This window comes from Fistularia commersonii, chromosome 16 (genome assembly GCF_037954325.1).
Source record: "Fistularia commersonii isolate RoL2024-O1a breed Wild chromosome 16, RoL_Fcom_v1.0, whole genome shotgun sequence".
NCBI lineage: Eukaryota > Metazoa > Chordata > Actinopteri > Syngnathiformes > Fistulariidae > Fistularia > Fistularia commersonii.
The window spans coordinates 13,243,418-13,267,826 of NC_141299.1; the positions used below are offsets into that span (position 1 = coordinate 13,243,418).

At 37.8% G+C, this 24,409-nt stretch overlaps 1 protein-coding gene across 22 annotated transcripts in view; it reads right to left on the reverse strand.

Annotated features, from left to right (window-relative positions):
- The window catches only part of adgrl2a (adhesion G protein-coupled receptor L2a), an 88,548-nt gene that overhangs the window by 52,460 nt on the left and 11,679 nt on the right, over nucleotides 1-24,409 (reverse strand). For 15 of the 22 annotated variants that reach the window (XM_086162016.1, XM_086162011.1, XM_086162007.1 and 12 more), the window contains exon 2: nucleotides 14,682-14,886. In XM_086162016.1, coding sequence (XP_086018142.1) covers nucleotides 14,682-14,757 — 76 coding nt within the window. In that variant the 5' untranslated portion in view covers nucleotides 14,758-14,886. Of the gene's footprint in view, nucleotides 1-14,681; nucleotides 14,887-24,409 lie in introns of those variants that run through there. The other 7 variants (XM_086162017.1, XM_086162012.1, XM_086162008.1 and 4 more) reach the window with 2 other exon arrangements.

Consider the following 24,409-nt stretch of genomic DNA (forward strand, 5'->3'; position numbering starts at 1 on the left):
AATCAGGGCAGCGGCTAAAAAGAAAATGTGTGTGTGTGTGTGTGTGTGTGTGTGTGTGTGTGTGTGTGTGTGTGTGTGTAAGTGTGTGTGTAAGTGTGTTTTCTGCCTGTAAGGGAAGGTGGGGGAATCAGAAAAATAGAAGAGAAATCAATAGAGCGGCTTTGTGTACTGAAAACCTAACCAATGACTAAAATACACATAAACTTTTCAGCTACTCACTTTAAACCAATAGGTTAACAGGCTTTTATTTTTTGTGCAATATTCTCCACAGCTGTACTGTAAAATAAATATTTTCGTCAATGTCTTTCTCTTTCTGTATTTGTTGGCAACCTTAGCAACTCCGGCAAATCCATATGTCCACTTGTTTATAATTATAAAGTAATTTTCTTTTCATGAATCATTCTATAAAATGTTGATGTGTGTATGTGTATGTGTATGTGTATGTGTGTGCGTGTGTGTGTGTGTGTGAGTGGGTGTGTGTGTGTGTGTTGTGTGTGTGTGTGTGTGTGTGTGTGTGTGTGTGTGTGTGTGTGTGTTTCTCCATCCATGTGTTCAGCTCTATTGAAAAAAGCTGGGAAGACTGAGTTTATCTTACCCTATTTGATGTTTCATCAATTAACAACAAACACAATTAACTTTGTCTGATTAAATGCTATGCTACACTGGAAGAAGATTAACATTTTATATTGTGGCCCTCACCAGAAAATGCTACTGTGGTATTTTACAAAGGAAGATAAATTTGAGTTTGTATTGCCTGATCCCCCATTTGTGCACCAATCAGATGAAAGGCCTTGTTCCTGGGAAAAGCTTGGTGTAAACAACGGATATACGATATGGAGGAGGGCAGCTGCCAACGCCTGTCAAATCTCTATAATCGTATTTGTTTGGGAGTATAGAATACATAATTTTACTTTTCTCTTGTGACCAATAGGGAGAAGATCTCAGCTCAGACAGGACAATTCTAGCCAAATGAGTAGCAATTTTCACTAAGGAGTAAAAAAAGTTGAGTCCACTTTAATACAACCAGCACAGTTTGGCGTCAACAATGTCAACAACAACACCCTATGGTACGGTATATTAAAAATATAATGGTCAAACTGAGACATTAAAAAGGCAAACTTAGGAAATAAGACAACTGTTTTGATTATGAAATGATGGCCAATATATGTGTGTGTGTGTGTGTGTGTGTGTGTGTGTGTGTGTGTGTGTGTGTGTGTGTGTGTGTGTGTGTGTGTGTGTGTGTGTGTGTGTGTGTGGACGCGCTTGGTCCCAAGTTTGGTCTGCAGCTCTGCAGCCAAACCAAACAATTGGTTGCATCATTGCTTAACTCTCAAAATAAATAAACCAATCCTTCATAATATCTGTTTCTTGTTATGAATTCACATTCACATGCTTTTACTATTTTAGTAAAAAAAAAAAAGGGTTTTGCATTCAAAGCGTTTTAGGTTAAATACAATTGCTGTCCTCCGACCACACTTAATTGACCAACAGGGTTTGTGCATCACAGTTCAGAAGTGCTGTAAAAATACCTCTCTGCATTGATTAGGCCTGAGGCTGAACTAGTTTCTCACCCTGGTGTCGGATGGTATTTTTGGTGCAGGCCAAATGAGGACCACAGACAGCTCAATAAAGCGACAGGGGCTAAATTAGATGACAAATTCTAGTGCAGTCCGTGTGATTACAGACATTTCTTTTATTTTTTTTCTTAATGCATTTGTGATTATGACAGTTTGATTATAATTTAGAATCCATAGAATACTTCTGGGAAGAGACACTGTTCTTACTCTGGTATGTTTAATGTGTAATGTAAAATCAATTTTCATACATCCATTAACATTTATCATACTGAAGAAACAATGAAAATTTGTTTTTCGAAACCACTCATATTGGATATTCAAGTTGGGTTAATGTGCCTATAATTCAAGCCTCTATTTTTGTATAATATAATATCAGGGTGCCAGCGCACCATCATTGTCATCATGGCAAGACCATGTGTTGCAATTACAATCAAATTATGTGAGCGCAGACAATCTTACAAAATCATATGACGGCTGTTTCACTTAACTACTAATTTTATTATTCAAACGACAAAGAAAAGTAATAATTATTCTGTTTATGGAATCGTTAGCATAATCATCTAAGGAGACCAAGATATTAAAACTATTAACACTCCATATGGCAACAGCAATCCATATGAGGAACATCCATCTATTGTTAATGTTCAAATATTGATGGTGATTGGTATTACGTTTTTTTTTAATTTTTTTTTTTATTTAAACTGTGTTCCTTGATAAGTCATCTGAAATGGTATCTGATTCGGAACACTTTACTGGCATGGCTTGACCCTTGCTGCTGGATTTTCGTTTAGCAACACATTTTGAAGTTAAAACTTTCCATGTCTGGGAAAAAGCTGCTTTGCCAAAGAAAACGGTGCCACGTGTGCATTAGGTGAGAACACTGAGTCAAGTGATACAAGAGCCAATTTTTTGTTGTATTTATTTTGGGTTGTCAGACACCCAGGATTAATATCCAAAGAACCTCTCAGCATACATTCCCTCCATAGGAAGTGTGCTCGCCTTCAGACATCCTAAAATAATACTTTACCAGCTTTCAGTCTTTGACCCAAGCCTGTGTAACAGTGAGGAAAATGTGCATTGATTGATTACGATCAGTCAAAAAACTAAAGGGATTCTATATTATTGGCATCAGTCTAACAGCAAGAAGCAAAAGTTCAAGGCATAATCAATAAAATGTGATGTGAAAAGCTCCTACGGCCACGGCACCATGATGTAGCACTTAAGTGAAATAACTGGGACGATTCTTTTCATGCTCTTCTTGCCATGCCTCTTTATTAGGTATGCTGGCAGACCAAGAGCATTTCAGTGTTTATTAGCCCATAAACCATTTAATAGATCATGTATATATTATGTCATTGAATTAATAATAATTCTTATTATCTTCCTTCAAAAAAACATTTGCTGTAAATCCGGGTGTACCACAAACCGTATAAAGGCACCCTGGTCAAATCTGGCATTTCTCGGTCGTATCAATTATCATGTAAGTATCATTCTTACAGTATCACTATTTTGATAGCTAATAATAGAAATGAATAACTTTTCTCTACAATAAACTAGTTGTTTAATGAGTATTTAAAATGTGACCATTCAACCTTCTGGTGCCTGATTACTGCCTATGTTCTCATAGTATGATAGTAACTGATTTAAATTGGTGCAAAAGACCTCTATTTCATGGATTATAGAAATGTATTACACAGATGAGAAACCTGTACTTTAAGGTTCCTATCCTGGCAATTATTACTTGATGTAACCTTCACAATGGCATTAAGCAGCTAAAGATGTGTAAGAAACTCCCACATCTAATACGGGCCCATTATGCAGATTGTCTGTGGTTTTCTACATATACTATATGTGTGTGTGTGTGTGTGTGTGTGTGTGTGTGTGTGTGTGTGTGTGTGTGTGTGTGTGTGTGTGTGTGTGTGTGTGTGTGATTTTTTTTTGGTTTTCTGTTTGTTTTTTTCCCAAGCGATGAATCAAATCAATTGGGAGGTTATATGCCTCCTGTTTCTAAAGTGAAGAAAATCATTGGGATTATCAATAGCAGCCCTGGAACATTAAATCATGATGTCCCACAGAACTAAACATAAACACTGAATATGTGAGGACATACTCAGGAGATGGAGCATAGCTATATATTTTCACACATACACACACACACACGCGCACCCATTAAGTTTCTACCTATAGTTTAAAATCATATTTAAATAACCCCTGATGTTGTAAACTAGTTTCATGTACTTTGTGTTTACTGGCCTTGCATTCAGTAAATAGTCTTAAATCAAAATTGCCCTAAATCGCTGGAGTAACTTGTGCTTTCAAAATTAATCCACGGACAAAGCATAGCCTGAAAAGTAAACCTATTTGGTCACTTATCGCCACCATCACTTTGGCCAAAATACAAAAGGTCTCCAGACTATTCTGATCTGAAACCAGATAATTTTTCTGTCATGAGCCAACAAGAAGTGTGACAGGGACGCTGCAAATGCTTGTCATCCTCCGTTAACACTGCCCTTTGATTTCCTCACTGTTCTGATGAGAGCTGAACAGCTGCTTGTAAATGAGCTTCCATCTCTGCTTGGCCTGCTTTTATTCTGCGCTCCCGAGCCGATGAGGTCGCTTGCAAGGGGGATTTGGGGTGAAAGAACAGTGTGGCCCGTAGCATTAGCTTGTGACAACAGGAAACACAGCTTGAATCCTCAAGGTTCTGCGATCCAACCCCACCCCGCCCTCCTATGATACAAGCAAAATACACAGGCGAAGGAAACAAAACCTTAAAGTCAAGACTCTTCCAGCAGCGCTGATTCTATAATCCAGAGATATCCTTTACAACAGCATGTATTCTTGAGTCGTCAGGTCCACACAGGGGAAGAAAAGAAAGAAAATATTGCATATACCCTGTAAACAGCAGGAACTCGGTAGACTGCTGACTATATGGCCATAAACAAATAAATATGATAAATACATAAATTTAAAAAAAAAGAAAAGAGACATACGTTGAATTACACTACTGGTTTGATAGGTTTTGGAATTCTTTCACATTTCTGAACATGAACTTTATCTCAAGGGTGATTTATTTACCCACATTTTCTGCTAAAAGGTGATGTCAATTTTGAGCAAAGTGCACCTGTAAATTATGTAAAGGTTCCTTTACAGCTAAAAATTGGCCTATCATATCTGAGATATTGGCTCTCTTTTGGACTCTTAACTATTTGATGAGTGAAGTTTAAAGTTTAACACCATTTACACTCTTTGTCTGAATACAGCAGTGATATAATGTCATTATTATATCTCCCTGTAAAGTCTTCGCTCTTTTAATACCACATATATTTCGCAATAGATCAAGTACCTTGTAAGTGGAATATGCAGTATATGATGTTAAAGAAAAAAGAAATGCATATATTCAGTGGGGTCCTGCCTGAAGTTATACATTTTTTTTAAGTGACCCGAAAAAAAAAAATACACCTTCACGCACACATCTGGGCTCATTTAAAAATAAATGAAATACAAAAACAACATCCTGTTTGAAATCATAGACCTGCTTGCACAAGAAGCAGGAGAAAGACACAGAATGATATTGGGATAAGAAGAGGCAAAGAGCAGCGGGAGAATGAGCATTCCAGTCTCATTTGTATTCTCTACCATCCAACTCAGTCCAGTTAATTTACATCTCTGCTACTTCCATAGCAACAGCAGGGGGGCTATCAGGAGCATCTTTGATATAGGTACATGACTCTGAAAAAGGTCTTGTCATTTCTCTTAGAAAAGGCCCTCCTCTCTCTCTTTTAGTGTTACAATGGGTTTTCTAAACAGAAATTCACCCAACCAGAGACTTGTTACACTGACTATTTCTCATGCAGCTTACGCACGGGGCATATAAGTCTGGATAGGAAATACCATCATTGCCATGAAAAAGAACCTAATCCTCAGTATCTCTATACTTGATGGGTTGTCAGAAAATAAATGGACACTTGCAGAGAATCAAGACAGATTCGAGCTTTGCTTCTGTTTTGTATTTGTATAAGGACAGACATTGAACATCGCCACTTGACAACATGAAAATGTAGTGCATGAGCTGAGAAACAGTGTCTCATCAAATTCCATGTACACTTCTATGTAAATCAACCTTTAGGCCTAATTAAGCTCAATGGGGCTCATCAAGGTCATAAATCCCCTTTTTTCATAATGCATTATTGACTTCACATCATCTGCACATGTCGGCTGACTGCACTTGCACAACCACACAATGTCATCTCACTGTCTAATATCGGATAGCCCTGGGGCTAAGCCGTGTGTGCGTGCGTGCGTGTGTGCATGCGGGTGAGTTTGGATTGTGTGTGTGTGATAGAAGGGGTGACTGCTTTTTAGGTCACACAAAAAAGCAAGGACATCTTCTTGTAATGATATGGATGCTATGACCATCAAACTTTGTCCCATGGCCCTTAACAAATTGTCACCGGTAGATCTGAAGCTTCAATTTGAGCCTTCATTTGGGATCGGCACCACTAGGTCAAGGTTTGTTTTGCCAGTACAAGTAAATGTCAGGCAGGTATTTTAAAATGTAACGAAATTCACATGATAAAAAAAAAAAAAATACAAATAAAAAAAAAAGGGAGGTCCCAGGTCAATATTATTGTTACCACACAAAACTAATTTCACAATAACATTAACCTGGGACCTCCACTTTTTTTACTCGTGTTTTTTTTTTTGTTTGCTTTATCATGTGAATTTTTTAAATCTTGTGCGGTAACTGCCCTTGACAGGTCAGGTATACATCCTTTCAAAAGTACCCTTCAGGAATGCTGATACGCTGGGTCAGATACAGTGAGGAAAGTGTCGTCTCAGATACACTGGATGACCAGACTTCCCTGGCTGCTCCAATGAAGCTCTTGATTGTACTTGATTCAATAAGGAAGCGTTTCCCAACGGGTCACCAGCAGCAGTACACACAAATGAGAGGGGGCCATCTGTTTAGTGTGCATTCCCAAAGTGCATTTCCTCAAGCACAACGCAGCAGTGGTTCCCTTTCCTTCCGCGAGATACTCATGTGTATGCATTTATGCCACATTATTCATCTGGTGTTTTTGACTGACCCCCACTTGGCATTTAAAACCCCGGACCAACAGGGTAGTCATGCCGTGAAGACACTATCGCTGCTCAATCTGAAGACTAGACTTGTAACCTTGTAGGTTTGGCACATTGTTAAGTTAACACAACAGCATTTCAAAGTTATGCACAACCTTAGACTTTCTTTTTTACTTTTAAACATTTACATTAATTTTACATTAATTTTTTCTCATGAAGCAACCATTCTTTCCTTGATCAATTCAAGGATATCCACACATAACGCACTGAGAATTCAATCAAATAATAGTGGAAGAGGCTTTCTGAGCATAAAACTAAATTGTATTCTTGTTCCACTTTATCAAGGATTCCTTGACTACTAGTCTTAATAATTCAGAAGCTGAGCATTATCATGATGACCTTCCATCACAAGTGCATTTTCCCTTCAGTGAGCTGATTGTTACAACGTTCAAAAAACAGCTCAACTCAATATTCTCACTATTGATGTTAAGATCTCACTAGGCTATATCAGGAATCCAAGTCTGGAGTCTGAGCTCTTGTGTCCAGCTTGATCGTACAAATTTCTTGAATCTGTGAATTCAGTGTTTCCGACGCCCATTTTCTCTGTGTCTTCAATGTTGTAAGAGTGACATCCGTATGTAAATGAACCCCTTGAACCCTTGAAGGTATATATCAAGATTTTCTTTCAATTTAAAGATGGTAATGTCAAAAACACACCTACTTCCTCTCCGGATATTCTCTTGTCAGTTTTGTTCCATTGATCATTTTTTAATTTAAAAAACATCTGGGTAAAGTCAGATTAGCATTGTGTGGCAGTGCAAGGTCAGTACAAAGTAGCAGTTCTGGTTATATTGTATCAGACCATCCTCAATCCTAATTTTAAGCAATTTAAAAATTATTTGCCATTTGTCTGGGGTTGTATATGATGAACATAATAAATCAAATACTAGACAAGAGCACTGGTCCAGCCGAACTGTCAAGAACAGAAATCTGTTACAGTCTAAAAGAAGGCAACTTTCTTAATATGATATTGATCTATCATATTTCTGCTTGCACGATCAGTCTCAAATTACTGTCTTGATGAGACCATTGTTTAATTTAGGCGTGTGAGGGCAAAGATCCAAGCCCTTGACATACGGAAACACTTAGGGAGCATAATGACTAACAAGGTCAAAAGCTAAGTCACTTGGGGTCAGGTCACAGTGGTCTATCACAGTACAAATGGACTGAGCTAACATATGTTATGTTTGACAGCGAGTAAACTAGCACTTCATGAACTATTACCCTTAAATGATGAACTATAAAAGTTGGGCAATAAGGAAACACATACACGTGCGCGCACGCATGCACGCACACATACACACACACACACACACACACACACACACACACACACACACACACACACACACACACACACACACACACACACAGACATTTTCCTTTTAATGTGTAACCATTATGGACAAGTTTTGCATTTAGTAATGGCTTATTCAAACTTGGAACAAAATAAAGAAGTTCTGAAGGTACAACTAAAACTGCTCAGTTAAAAAGGTCTATAAATGGGCTCTCAGACCTCCTGCTGAAGGGACTGGTTCTAAATCCTTTATATTTATGACTGTACTTTCACCAAGCCTCATTTATAGGGGGCTCGTCTGGATTTATAGCTGCTCTAAATTAGGACTGTAAGCAAAAGGACAAAGAGGAGTCCACTAAGGGCAAGCAGGGATATTATACATCTTACTCTTGAAAGTGAATGGTAAAATCTGGAATCATAGAACTTTAGATATATTATTTTCTCCTCAGCGAAAATGCTCTTACGTGCTCTGAAGTTAATGCATGATATTCCTCCAAGCCATAGTTTCCTGGGGCTCAGCAAACATGCCTTTCAAAAACCTATTCAAAATGAATGCATGATTACATACTCCATGAACACCTGTTAACATGATGTATACTGGAGAAAGGGGAAAAAAGGGGGGGGGGGGGGAATAAAAACAAATCAAATAAAGACTTCGAATAATAGTAACTAAACCCTTGTTTTGGTGCTCAATCAGAAGGTATAGAAAGCCTCAAAATTACTCCCATTGGTATAACTGATATATTTCAATGTAGGATTAAAAAATGGTATGGCATATGCAGGTGCCTTTATCAAACACATAGGCAGAGATTCTACAGAAAACAAGTGAATATTGCCAAGATGCACCACGTGTGCAATAGTCTAATCATCATTATTTATCAAACAGGAAACCACCCTTGTTTACCATATGACCAGCAGGAGTAGCTCATTTAACTGACATAACGTCTACAGGCTGGATTCTTTTTGAAACATCAACTAATGGATACTCAAAAAACTCCTCCTCATCCATCCGTCCCAGACGGCATTTCATCAGCAATTCTTTTATGGGGCCTGTCTGCAGCCATTGATGTCTAATTACAGCAAAGTAGAGTTAGAACTACACAGTAATAAAAAAGGGAACCCTAAGTTTCTTTTTTTTTCCTGATTTTTTTTAAAATGACGATTTCATGTTCTTCGTGCTATGTTGCCGAACATGAGAACCACTCATACTGAACATCAAAAGTAACCGATATCGCAAATTCACGATAAGAAGTGTGGACAGTGAGACAAACAGACAGAAAAACAAACAAAAAAAGCGTACAAAACATGGTCACAAAAAAAACATGCGTTTAACATTTGTTAAGACAGTGTTTTGCAGATAGTTTCAGATACACTTCTTCAGAACCCTCACGATTTTGTCTGGACAAAAGTAGAGTGAGACAAAGCATGAGAGTAAAACATAAGGCAGATTGGGACATAAGGATAGATGACATCTAATCTTGGGTGGTTAGATCCCACATAGCTAGAGCCTCCTGGGATCTGGGTGAATTCCCCACAAACATCAACACAGAGAATGGTGGGAGAAGGTATGTTTGCACACTATCCTAAAGCTCAGTCATGCTGAACCACTCTACTTGACTGCAAACCAATTAAGGACCATGTTCAAGCTTTGGCAACATGTTGAGAAACACAGTTCTCCTTTCTTTGTGTGAGAATCCAAAACCCATGACTCATGTCTTAATTAATCAAACAGCCATGTCTTCTCAAATGAAATTGTTTTTACTGAATTCTAAAAGAAATACAATGATCAGGAAAGCGATTTTCTTTTCTTTTTTTTTTTTTTTTTTTGTTACGACCCCTGTATTTAGAAACAAAGTGACAGAATATGCAACAACATTGCATATTCTGTCTGAACTGCTGCACCGGTATCATAGCTCAGCTTGACTTATCAAAGGTGACCACAAACAACAAACTAATGATGCGTTCCAAGGTTATGTCTGCATAAGTAACCACGGAGAAAAAATGCTGATTCTGCAGCAAAAACCTACAAACTCCAAAGATAGGTGACCAAAATACCCTGGCAAGGGTACTGAATAAATACAGTTTAGTTTCTTATACTTTAGGACAGTGAGACATCCAAACTATATCAGTAACCAGGTGAATGGATGCTTTGTGTTTGGGTGGGAGGGAGGATCTCAGAGCTCTGCTTTGCTCTTGCATGACAAACACCAACCTGGGGCCAACTGTGACAAAGCCCTAATCCAGAAAATCCCTCCTTCCTTTTGCTGAAAATCCTAATGAGGATTTGAAGTGCTCAGCAGGGAGGAGACCCAGGGGCAGTGGTTACACCTTGCCACTGCTTGCTCTCCCAGTTATTGTTTCCTTATCTCCTTATTGGCCAAGCCTGGCTGGCGATGAAAGAGACTTGACAGGATGGCGGACCTTCGTACACAGACCCCACGCCTGCCTGGCTCCATAGGAAGCCAGAGTCAACATTCTGCCACAAACTACTACAATGACATAAGACAGGAGGAGGGAGGACAAAGCCAACACAGGTTGTTTACTAAATTGACAACAAGCAGAAGAAGAATGTACCTCTGCAGTCACGATTATTTACCTTCTATTTCTTACTTTTTACGGCCGGGATATTTTATTTTTAAGTTGTTCGTCAAATTGCCAAACAAAGGGTATTTTAATACATACCGATAATGGAAAAACTTTTCAATGCTTATTTGACAAAAAATAAATAAACTAATCAATTTAAAATAAGACAAAATCAATGAAGACTTAGCTGATGCAGAGCTGCGGCACCAATTTCATTTGATGTGGTTCCTGTGGTTCTTACTTGACAGGTTGTCTTTGTTAGATAAGAGAATGAATGAAGCGAGTGGGAGAAGGCCCTTATTTTAAACAAGATTACATATTCAGAAATAGCAGTCTTAAAGTATTGTATACGGGAGTGAAGGATATATTCTTTTTCCTAGTGTTTCCTAGTAGATTCAATTATGTCGATTGGATACATTTCAATGTGTTTTCTTCAGTATTTCAATTAGAGGCACAAGATCCCCTGGGGAACACTATATATATAGATATATATATATATATGAGTTAAAAGAGATATTTAACCATTGCAAATAGGTGGTGGCAACGCAGTTGGGTGCAGGATCCTGTTCTTGCAAGTTCTTGCAGGTTTGGCTCACATTAAGCCCTGAGCCTTTACTTCCAGTAATTACATTTCAGAACACCTTGATTGTCTATTTCACTCCATTCACTTTGAGATTAAGGCCTTGAATCTCCCCTCTTCCTTTCACTTGGTACAAAAAAGAGGACTTTTAAAGGTGCCCTTCTCGGTTGCCCTTGAGAAAGTACTTCAAGTACTTCAATCATTCCAAGCTTTGAAAAGAAACAAGCGAGTGGTGTCAGGATGTACGGAAGAAAAAGACATTCTCAGTGTAAGGCTTGTTCAGACAACTTTTGCCACTGAAACAGCTTTTATACAGTGACATACTCTTTATGTGCAGTTCATCTCACGCACATAACCAGCAGAGGCATCCTTCAATTCAATATGTAATCTAACATGATTTTTTTTTTTAATGATAAATTGTCATTAAATATGAGCTACTCAACTCCTCTGTGACTTAGTTCGCTATATTTGACTTTGATAAATCAGATTCAATACATCAATCCAAAAATGTTGGATTCAACAGGAAGAAATCATCGTCTAATCATAACTCCAACACTAACATGAATTGAAATCAGATAAACATGCCAATCCTACTTCTTGGCGGTCTTACATGCCGTGGACTTAAAATCCGTCCCTCTCTCAAGAAAAACAAGAATATTGCTACACTCTCTGGTTTTTCTCGCCTTGACCAGTTTAACTGAGAAAACACATTTTACAGAAATGAATGAATGAGCAAAAAGTGAATTGATTGATTTCAATTTTTAATACCGTACAGTGATACCACAGGTGAATTATGTTTCAGTTTCTATGATGGCACTTTGAGATGAAAACAGAAAAGAACAGGAGAGAGGAAATCAATTTGCAGCATCTAAAACTTCACCACAACTTTGCCAGTTCAACATCTGTAATAAAAAGAAAGTTAGTAGAAAAAACAGTGTTGTTCAAGCTTTGAAAACATTGACATCTACCCCTCTTTCAATCCAAAATCTATCGGAGACACTCTCTCTTACATACTAAGGTGTCATTGAAACATCTCAGGGTATAACAAAGGCTTTTTTTGAAACCCAATACTAGGTTACCAAATGAAAAACAAATATAAAGGGATCAATACTTCTTTTCAGAATCCAGGTATGTCTCTTGAAGTCATGGGAAAAAAAAAAAAAAAATTGTGCTATCAATACAAAAATCAAAGACGATTTTTGAGATATTTAATGCTTGATGCCACGTCAATAAGCTCACATAATGAAGTTTTCATTTCATTTCGTGAGTCAGTTTAAAAGACATGTTATAAGAAAATCATATTCTCCAAAAATATTGTTCCAGGAAAAGTGTGACTAAAAGTTGCAATTAAAATTACCTATTTTACAGACGGAAATCTGACATAATTATCAAAGATAATTGGCTCATTACTGACTGTAAACACTTGTGTCACCGTGCTCAAAAGAATGGAAAGAATTACTAATGAAACTCCATAACATTGAAAATAATGTGCACAAACAATGTTAATTTCACATAATTAGAAAAAAGATGCCTCAGGCCTACATATATTTATGTGTACGCAGCTGTCGATGCATTCATGCAGTTAGAGGTGCACTTGAATGGGAAATAATGCTTTAAAAGCAAGATGGGAGGCTTTGAGTAATAGTGAATTGCAGTTTATCAAATATAAAACATAAAAATATTGACCAAATACATGTAAACATTTGGGGTCATATTCAACACAAAGTCAAATTTGTAAGATTTGTAAGATATACACCTTGTATAATAGGTGTGTAAGAGAGACAACAAGTTCCAATATAAACATTGTCAGTCTTGAACAAGTTAAGTTCTCTACTTGACAAATTAATGAAAAGATAAAAGAGAAAGTTTAAACTATGTACAGAATTGCAGTTACCCATTTAATTCAATTATAAAAATGCATTAAAAAGATATTAGTGGCAGACGCAGTTTAATGAAGCATGTTTACTTCAGGATATTGTTTGTAATGAAGTGTTTCTCTGTTGATCTCTCAACAGACAGAAAATGAGAAGGAGTACGGGACGGAGAATGTCAACCAAAAATTGAATCTCTGCATTCTATATTTTGGTTTCAATTGTGCAAAGACGAAGGCACATTTAGTTTGAACTGAAGTAGCCTCTGAATGAGAGACAAAACAAATTCAAGAAATTAAGTAAGTCTAGTAGCCACAATAAGATTTATCAGCGAAGAGGCTTTTGACTGTCATGTGCTCCCTCCACACCACATGGGATTACCTCACAGCGAGGAGTTTTTTTTAAGCTCTACAAAGGTTCACTTCAGTGAAAATGCAGCAAAACCAAGCAGTTGTACAGAGTATCGTAGCGTCCATACTGCTCGTGAGTTTCCCAAACTCCAATCCACACAATCCTGTTTGTTCTTTGGAGTTCTTTGGAGCGCCTGGTTAAACCAGATGCACCACAAACAGGTAGAGAATGTCTCTGGGGTTCTTTCATTTCCCCTAGATTGCTTTACTCATACATATCTTAAGCCTTGAAATTGAAAACTCCTACCAGTGCATGCAATTTGTTAGATGATACATTTTACCAAAATGTATGAAATGCATATGATTAAGCTTTTCTCGGCTGAATTTGCTCAGCCAATTGAACGTGATAGAAACGAAGCAATACTTTAATGTCAGACAACTTTTATATATGCAAACAAACTTATTATTGTTTGTCATTTTTGAGCATGAAATGATACAGTGTTAATTAAGGAACTAGGTAAATCATTATCCTGCAAACTGGCAAACACAGATAACCCTTTTTTTCTCATTCCATGAAGAAGGTAACATGAACATTTGGCTTGGGCTTCAACAGTTGGCACCACAGAACCAAATCTGTAATGGCTTTTCTGATATATTGCACTGAAATGAGTCCAACTCTGGTTTATTCAGAATCTAATCATCAAATGTCTAAAGTAGTGCATCATTATTCCAATGATTAAACACTAATAATTACAGGATACAGATGTAGTTTGGATTTGCGAATCTTATCATTATGAGAGAAGAGAGCATGATTCATCAAATTGAAATAAACTGTGATTAAAACATTTACGCTTTATATTTTTTGTAGGGAAATCTATGTGTGCTGGCCATGAGAAAAAACATTTAAGCGAAGAATTCACAAATGGATCCAGCTCTGGTGCCACTGGGAACAACTGGTGCTTTCAAGCAGAAAATCTCAGACAAATCTCAATTCACCAACTAATGAAATCGCACAAGATTATCCCCCATCCGCCTGTGCCCACTGCCCTCAAAACTGTTTTATTTACACATTCAGTGTCTGCACTGAAAGAATCCGTCTCATCTCGAGTCCCATTTTCATTCGTCAAGCTGAATTTATTTATCAGACATCAGTAACAAATATTTTCTACCATAACTATCGCCGAATCTGTAACTAGTTTCATTTAAAAGATGTAAAAATAGACGAGCACGAAAAGAAATATTTTTCATCATCCCAAAGACACCCATGTCAAATGGACTTACCCTCTGTGGAGTGTACTTGGGCGAGAGTGATGAGAAACCAGCAGAAGGTGTGTAGTTTCCACAGGGAGCATGCCATGGCACCAGGTGTTGTTGGTCTATGGCAATTTTTTTTGTTGTGCCAAAAAAAAAGGGAAAAAAAAAAAAAAAGATTAACAAAAAGTCCAAGTCACCTGGCCGCGGTGATGCTCATCATTGATCCTCTAACCTGCGGAGCAGACCAAGAGAAAAAAAAAAATGTGATTAAGGGATGAACTGAATTCCACAAATAGGGCTCTCTGCGTGGTGTGGTTTCATAAAGAATGCTCATCCTGTCACAATCTCCTCAGAAGGCACTTGATGCTGCATGCCATTGCAGAAATGTGACAAACCGTGAGCTTTGAAGTGCTATAACACCAACTAAGCGACCAAATAATCCCATAAGGTCAAAAACCCTAGGAAGAGAAATCCTTTAATGGTAGCTACCATTTCACTAACCATTTCACTGCTAAGAGGGTGGGGGACAGGGTGGGGCTGGTCCTGTCATCAGACAGATAAAACCCCGCCTGTATATCTGGTTGTGACCTATTGGCAACTGATGTGAAGCTTATCAGTACTAGATCAAATGATATTATCAGCACCATTTGCAAAGACGTATGGCTTTTCACCATTTCTTTTAGTCTCATGCACTCAACTGCGTGATATTTTACCTTTGGATAGTGCAAAAAAAGGAGATCATAATTGATGTCAAGAAATTTACAGCTGACTCGTTTGCCAACAAATGTTTCTTGCTGAAGGATATCGGCATTGAAATTAGCATAAAGTGAGATTCCTATCAATACCTTTTAAGATTTACATCAGGAATCATGAGGTGACACACCAAACTCGACGGCCAACTTTAGGATGGAAAATCTGGGTGCCATAAAGATTGAATTCCATTACTTTTTTGGGGGAATAGCTAACCAATTCTTAATTTTTATATATTTTTAGGTTTCATTCACTTGACTGCTTTTTATGCAATCTTTAGTAAAGTTAGATAGATTGTGGGAACCATAAGATACATAGTGGGGAAAAAATACGGAACATCTTTTTTTTTTTTCTAAATTACAGTTTGATATATTTGGATCTATATGTAATTACCTTTGGTTACAGATGTAATGACTTATGTTTTTGGTGTTTTGATTTACTTCAGTGGGAAGTTACAAAGTGATACTCAATCATTCCCCATGTCAAAGCCAAACAGATAAACATGAGGCACCAAATGGTCACTTCTTTCTGTTGTGACTCATTACAAGCTTATCTATATAACCCTTCCATCTCCTCCCTTTCCCTCACATCTCTCAAACCCCAAATTCCTGTGTTCCCACCTCATCCATACCTGCCACGCCAGTACTAGTGTGTTTGAATGTTTGTTTTACTCTCTTTTAGCACAAAAGCAAATGGCCTCCTCCCGATCACGGCACCAGTGAAGGGTCTGTGTAGAGTGAAACTTAATGCCTACCTGCATGACCAGGCATGTGTTTCACACAACTAACCACTCCCTTTTGTGTCTGTGTTTACACTGCTGGGTTAAGCTCAGTCCTCTCACTCCCATGAACCATTAGCACATTCACCAAGGTGTTTAGCACCAATCAGACCATCTGACCCCTTGGCGAAATACGTTTTCTATTTTTTTTTCCAGATTCAAGCATTTTTTTTTACTTATTTTTTGTTTGTCTTTTTTATGTCCAGGACATTTGATTGTAGGTTTAAGAATGTCAATACTCCCCCATCATAGAATTAGCTATCACACAACTGAGACCACAGCAAGGAATTGTGTTTGTCATGTAGAGTCGGAACTGCTCACATCAGCCTCGGCTGGATCAACTTCACTGGTAAAAAGAGTCTTTGATTTGTTTAGTTTGAGTTCTCAGAATGTTATAATTCATCAACGCGAAAGGATGTGGAGTGAACACATTAACCAACAAAGTTGCAATTAAGCCTGCCATAATAAGCTCATCTGGTGCGAAATTATGCCTCACCTGAGACCACTAATTTTAGAGCTATTTAAAAGAGGTTAACAACAGTCACAATGCATTTACATTAGATCAATAATATGTAGGCTTGAGAAGCAACAAATAGAAATTGTTCAGGGTGCACAAGCATAAGGAATCCTAGTAAAACCATACTCTCTTCTGTTGTTTTAAATTTATAAGGCAAGAACCAACTGAACTATGCGATAATCACCCTATGCTTCAAGTCCTTGCAATACAATGAGGCTTTAGGCAAATTGCAGAATAAGACTGTGCGGCTGGTACAGAGGTTCATGGACATTCAACTTTACACAGAATTTAGTCATTACTTTACACACACATGCATGCACACACACCCACAAAATATATTCGTAAAAAACATTGGCTTTTTAAATAATCTAGCGAAGAGAATTGGGGAATGCCTTAAAATCTAAAACTGGGTTTTCACCTGGATAGAATTTGGAAACTCAATTGATTTTCTGAAAGAATACACAAGCATTTCTCTTTGTCCCTGTGATTTAATGTCTGATTTTTATCCATTTATTCTTTGAAATATTTTCAATTTCTTTTTTTCTTTTGTTTTACTTCTTTTATTATGGTTAAATATTCAGTTATTAAACCTGGTTAATACTTTTGATTAATTCATTGCTGTTTATTTTTCATGGCTTGGCTACCTTTTGAGAAACAACCTTGCACGACTATAATAATTAGCACACCAAATATCCCGTCAAACTAGAGTCTTCAAAATGAAGTGATTACATGCTGGCCATTTTAGAGAGCCAATAAATACAAATAGTTAACATCAAATTCCATCCCTTCATCTTGAAAAACTTAATGACAAAAACACAATTTGATCAGTTCATACAAGTCAAACATTTTCAGATAGTTTTTAAACTTTCACGATCTTTTTAATTTTTTTTTCTATTTCCTTTCTTGCTTTCGACAGCTACAACATTTGCAGGTCTATGATGGGAACTTAAGATTATTCAAAAATGCAAAACACAGATTGATGATTGGAAAAAAGGTTGTCTATGAGTCATCCATTCCTTAACTTTTCTCTTTCTGAGCAACAGCAATTTAATATTTAAATAAATAAAGACATAAATGCATTAAAAAAGTGGCTTTTCTAAGAATTCTTGAGGGTGACAGAAAATTGCAAATCAAGGATGTGAATATTTTGTTTTGAACAACCAAATATGCTGATCAAAATCTAGCTTCTCGATTTGTGTCGATAAAATTCAGTCTACAGTTTACTCAAGAATATCTATTACGTTTCAACACAATCCCAAGTCCCTATATTACAAAATGTGAGACCCTCTTGAACCGGTTTATTCCATTTATTCTGTAGCTTCTGAAACCGGTAACTTAAAGGAAAAACAACACTTTATCGATAAAGTTTGGAGTTAACTTTGGAGTCGAATCAAGCCATGAAAAAAGCTTCACAATGTCTTAGCATGGACTTTGAAAGTCTTAGGAAATCCAATGGCGAGATAGTGATATAACTGTACCACACTACACGTCACCCTCTGCAATAAATGGGGTTCGGATCCAGGGACCGTCATTGCCACGGCATATGATTCCCATTATTTTCCTATTCATCATCCCATCCATTTAGTCATCCCTCAAGGACAGCAACATTGTAAATCATCATCTCTTCATTTATTAATATTTTTTACTTACTTGGAAATATATGTATCTGGTGAAACTTTTAAAACTAGTGCTGCTTGGCTTGAAGAAATTATGCAAGCAATAACTAAGCCATGTTTACATGACAGCTGGTGTATTGCCTTAAGCTAGTTATAATCAAGTACATGATGCCACATATACTTTTCCTACCCGGTTGAGGTGTATGCTCCATATTTGCAAAGGTCACTTGCCTTAACCTATCTTGAGTACATCTGCCAGTTTTCTGCCAAAGTATTGGATTTTTTTTCCCTACTTTTAAACATATTCCTAACCTTTGCTTCAGTCTCAATGCCTCTGTCAGAGTGACAGCCTATTCCGGAGAACAAAGCAAACCAAGTTTCTTTTATGGCCAAAAGCTAATTGCCTTTACATTTGTCAGCAAAGCGTTCAAAGTATTACTCTGTGATAACAATGTTAAATCACAATGATTATGATGACTTCCCTGCTGCCAGTACTTAGTGTGAGAAACAAACCAGCATGCACAATGTACCTACAAGTGTTAGAATGAGAAGACAAAGACGAGATGCCTTTTTCCACTTTTGCCTCCAAGGCAGCTGAGGCCCCCTGCCATGAAAAGACGCATGATGTATATCCCTAGTACATGGGGATTGGTGTTCTGTAAATCGATGATAACAGTCCTGTACTTAATATATTTTGTATCATGCTGTGAGTGTTTAACGTGCTGAGAAACCAAAAGCAGTGACTAGAGAGAGACTGCAAGACTGCCGTTCTCCTCATTAGACATGCTGAGGTCCTCATCTCTACTGGGGGTTTCTTTCTCCCTCTGCACTTTACCGGAGAACCTTAACTGTTTACTTAAATAGCCTCGTCATCAACGTGTAACAGGTTTTCATTACCTTCAACAATATATTGCACATTCATGAGGGATGGGTAGATGTCAAAGAACATTCATTTTATCATTTTTAAGACAAGATTGCTAAAAATATTAATAGTCATCAACCTGTACGTTTTCCGATTATAATCTTTCCCTCGACGGATTATGCAGCCATTTCAGCCAGATGTTTAAGTATTCTGAGAAACGGAGACGCAACAAGGGTGCGGGCCCAGAGGCTTTCGTCATATATGCTCCTGATATATTTGCAAAATAACAGGACGCTTTATAATCAACAGCTTAGAGACAAAATTGGAAATAGTAGGAGCTTAGTTTGTGTTTTACAGAACAAAAAAAGGCTTAGATGTTGGGAGGAAAAGCATTATTAGAAGGATCAGGAGGAGAGCTGATTGAAAAGGGCAGTTTGAAATTTGAATGGAGTGGGGGTCTGAAAACAAGAGGCAGATGTGAAAGAATGCCTGGCTTCTCCCAAACAAAGCTCCTGGTTGTCCCTCTCTAGCTGTTAGAGGGCCGCGGGAGAATAGAAGAAGAGCTGGGCTTTTCTATTAAACGAGGTCTAGGAGAATGGGGGGACCCAGAATAAAGAACTTGGGTGGGGGGAGGGGCACTCAAGTTACAATAAAAGATTGACAGCTAGCAAGTCTTGCTTGACCCCTGAATTAGCCCCTGAGCTTTCAACAAACATTGAGAAAGAGTTGGGATGTTAATTGTCATGGAACATCACAGGGATCCAAAGGAAGGGAAATATGGGGCCAGAGATTCACTGAAATGTAAATCAGAACCAATAGACCACCACATGTTGAATGGGGTGACACATTTGGTTTGTATTCAGTCTTCCCAAGCATCCTCATACATGAATTCATACTGTAAGACCCCTCTTATCTCTTTTTCTCTTACCCACTTTAAGGGAAAAACTGAAATACCTTCGGGATGCAGAGCTAAGACAAAGAAGTCTTAGCTCTGGCATTGAAAGAAATATATGCCCAAAAGAGATAGCGTTCCTGCCTTGACACTGTTGAAGATGTGCAATTTGCAAGCGTAAATCAGAAAATTTGCAATCCTGAGGAAAGCGTTTGGCCTGGTGATCAGATGAGCCTGGAGCCCCACTGAGCCAGATATGGGGCAGAGAGGAATCAGGAGCTGACCTCTCCACTGAGGGAATGATTGAGAGCAGCAGAGAAATAGAAGGGATGAATGACACCCAATCACACACAATACAACCCCTGGTACCCAAAACATCGGCCCTTACCCCAACACAAGTGCATCCACTGAAATACCAGGTCAAACATGCATGCTGATCAGCGGGGAAGCGAAGCTACTTGAGGGGAGGGCGCCGGAGAAGGGCTAATGTAGGAGGCGTGCACGCGGTGATGGGTGAATGAGAGGGAAGGTGGAAACAAAGGACTCACAAAACAAAGGAATTTTACTGGCGAAATGTTTTCTGTTTGAGCTATTATGTAACATCTGATGGAGACAGCTTTCACAAAAAAACAAAACTTGTTTTATGACTTTTTTTTCACTTCCATTTTTCTATGTGCACTGTATCACTAATCAAAATCTAATTTGCAGGTCTTATCCTCATTAATGAGTGTGCTCGTGTACTAAATCAGAATGAGTCACCAAGTCATGTTGAAATTGAATGAAATCTAACATGCTGCTTTTTCAAAGCTACAAATCCGTAGTAGCGTCAAATCGCCTGGGCATGTGTCATAAATGCATGTGTGTGACTCCCCCATTGCACTCATTCTGTGAGCCATTCATCATCTTTATGAGCCACTCAGTTAATCGATAAGAAGACTCCCTACTGATATGGACATATGGCTACTAAAATAAATATATAAATACATAAATAAATAAATAAATAATGAAAACAAAAATGAGCCAGCCCCGTAAGTGATCATGGACACAAAAATGGCACCATGGTCAAAATATAAACAGTATAACAGTATATATATAAACAGTATAACAGTATGTACATATATATATATATATATATATATATATATATATATATATATATATATATATATATATATATATATGTGTGTGTGTGTGTGTGTGTGTGTAAATATATACGGTGCAAAAGTGTAATCTAGATAATTGTAGAATACAGTATTTAACTGTGTGGACACAAGTTTATCTATTAAAATCAATCAAGTTCAAATCAATGAACGGGTGTTATAGTTGAATCGTGTCACAGCGGCTGAGTGCAACATTGCCCTCTGCCTGCCTATGTATCAAATTCATGGCCTCATAATGACTTTAGCAATGCAACAAAATCATATTATCGCCGAAAGATACCTACACCTGTTTTTCCACATGGATTACAGCAAGATGATTTGCCACAGTAAGTTTTAAAACAGCTTTCCCATATTTTTAGTTGTAATTTTGATGTTTTACTGGGAATGAAGTGGATTATTGTGAATGAAATTTCAAAATGTCATTTCCACTTACTGATAGCACAAAACTATTCCTTTAAGGTCCGTTGCGATAAGAACGATTCAGCCAGCACTGTAAACGGTGTCTTTGCCAAATATTCCCCCGCTTAGGAATTAATAGGCTGACATTAATACAGCAAGATAAATACGAAGGTCAGGAATGGGAGCCCTGCCATTACATGGGCATCTAAACGTGATAGTAACTGCCAGTCAAGTCCAATAGGTCCTTGACACAGCATGATTCACCTTGAATTGTACAGAGTGCATGCAATATGTAGTGTATACTCTTGTCCAGAGACAAAATCCAATTAATATGAGAACCTAAATAGTTTTAAGGTTTGTTGGTCAGGGAATACATGTGGACCTCATAAAAGAAACTCCTACTACTTGCCTTGGCTAAATTAGGGAAAACAAATTGGGGATTATAGAAACTGAACTTGGCAGTGTAGGCTCAGATGCTCTGTAAAAAACTCATTTTCAGCATGGAGTCATCATTATTGGGATGAAGTAAAAACCAAATATGGCAAACATAGCTAAGGATGAGCAATCATCCAAAAACATGAAAGAAACCCCATTCACATGTACATATTACTATTCAGCGTCGTATAAAAGTCAACCGCGATGACAATTAAGCAGTCATCGTCCGAAATGTGCTCCCTGTGGTCACGGTCACCCAGTAATAGTTGTACAGCTTACGATTTCTTTCTGTCTCGTTGTGCGCAAAGAAAAGGACAAACCCATTGAATACAGAGGGGCTGCTGTTAGTCTGCAATGATAATGTGTAATATTTACTCAGATACACACCAGTAAGCAGCTTTTGTGACCCTCCTCCCTCAACACCCCTTGAAATGAGCAGCTGAATGGTTAAATCCCTGCTCTGGCCTTCTATTAAGGAACTCACCATCAATTATGCACTGTGATCGTGAGACGTTATTAAACAGGATGATTAATTTTTAAGGTAGTGGGAAGCAACACAAAACAATAAGGTAACAGAGATGATGACACATTTAAAATGGAAGTAGAGCAAGTGGGAAAATAAGCCAATTATCCACATCTTTTCTCATCTGAGAAATGAGTAACCGTGCAATCATCCCATGGACCGTAGTGAGAAGAATGTTTTAACAGCAATTTAAATGAAACATGTGCCATTTAGCTTACACTTAAAGTTAAATCCTGAATCTAAGCAATTTTGCACAATCTGCATCTGAAATTTCCAACTTCTTTTTTTTTTTTTTCCTTTCTCTTGCATTTGCTCTGCTTGTGGAGTCATTTCTATTTCAACCTGGATGGTTATGCTTAATGGTGAAAAATAGCTTTTACCAGTGCAGTTCAGCAATAGTTTTACACTTTATTTTATTGCTCATTCATGACCACATCATATTAGACATTTGGTCTTTGAATCATTTCAAATAACTGGCAGAGCCCCGAAATGCAGAGACTCAGAAAGCAGCGATCATTGTGTATTTAGAAAGGTAGACCATACGTTTCTATTCTCTCATATTACAGGCATGTGGCCAACTTTAGCTTCAGTGTCTAATTGAAGCTTTTAACCTTTCTGTGGCCCAGAGGAAGGACAAACAGCGAAAGTATGGGATACCAAATATTCTCTGTTATTCTTTAGATAGAAAACAGCAGAAGGACATTACCATGACAGCAGAGACAATACACAAATTATTTCAGCGCGTAAGAGTGAATCTTCACCCAAACACATTTTAATCCCTGTGCTGCTGTATCTATTTTCAATTTAAAAGACAGCATGAATTCATTTATTAGACAGGGGAAACAGCATATGTCAACCTAAAATAAGTTAAAGCGCTGTGTCTCGTCGGGAAGCTCAGACAAAAGGGGAAGGCGAAGTCATTCCTGAATGTGATCACTTGTCAGCCTGAAACATTCACTGAGTATTGTCTTGGCAGGTAACGGTGCTTGTTAAACCTGATGAAGGTGTAGTTGGCAAAAAAAAGCATTGAGTTACTCCTCACAAATCGAAGCATGTGCACTAACACAGGAGATATTATCTAATACCGCCGTTATAAACAGCAGTGCGACAAGTTTGGTATGCTGCATTTTTTGGTTGAGCTGTTACGTTTGTTGCACGGTTATATGAGCCGCCTCTCCCTCTGCTTTCAGCGGTGAAATCAAGAGGACAGATTTGGGAACTGAGTATTTTTTTCAGTCGTCCTTAGCACAACATCAGGACAGTTTGGTTGGCCGTGATGCGAACATGTTTAGAAAAGCCGATTCTGTCCCGCCATCCCTTGTCTGGTCTGCGGTTTAATTGATTGGTCAATTTAGAACGGAGAGAGTGAGAGCCGGGGAAAAAAAGAGAGAGCGAGAGAGAGAGAGACAGAGAGAAAGAGAGAAGATAGAAATGAGGAAAATTCAACCTGGATGTCTGAGTGACAGTTAAATTCATTAGATATGTTTCTGTACTTTGATTTTTTTATGGGCAAAAGTACAAGAAGAAAAATGCGATTGAGACAGCAACGCTATAAAATATTGCTGTGTTTTGTTTGTGCTGAAAAAGTACCTCTTTAAAAAAAAAAAAAGATGTCTCTTTCAAGCAAGAATCAGGGCTGACATGATTTTAAAAATTATGTAAATGGGTCTATGGCTTATGTTATCGTTGCCTTGCCACCCACAGCTGGACAGCAGATAGAGCAATCATTGCTTCTGCACCTTGTGTGTGTTTAATATGTGTTTGCTCTTTTATGATAACAAAAAGGGGGAAACAAATAAGGTTCCCTTTCCTTGTTCTTTTTT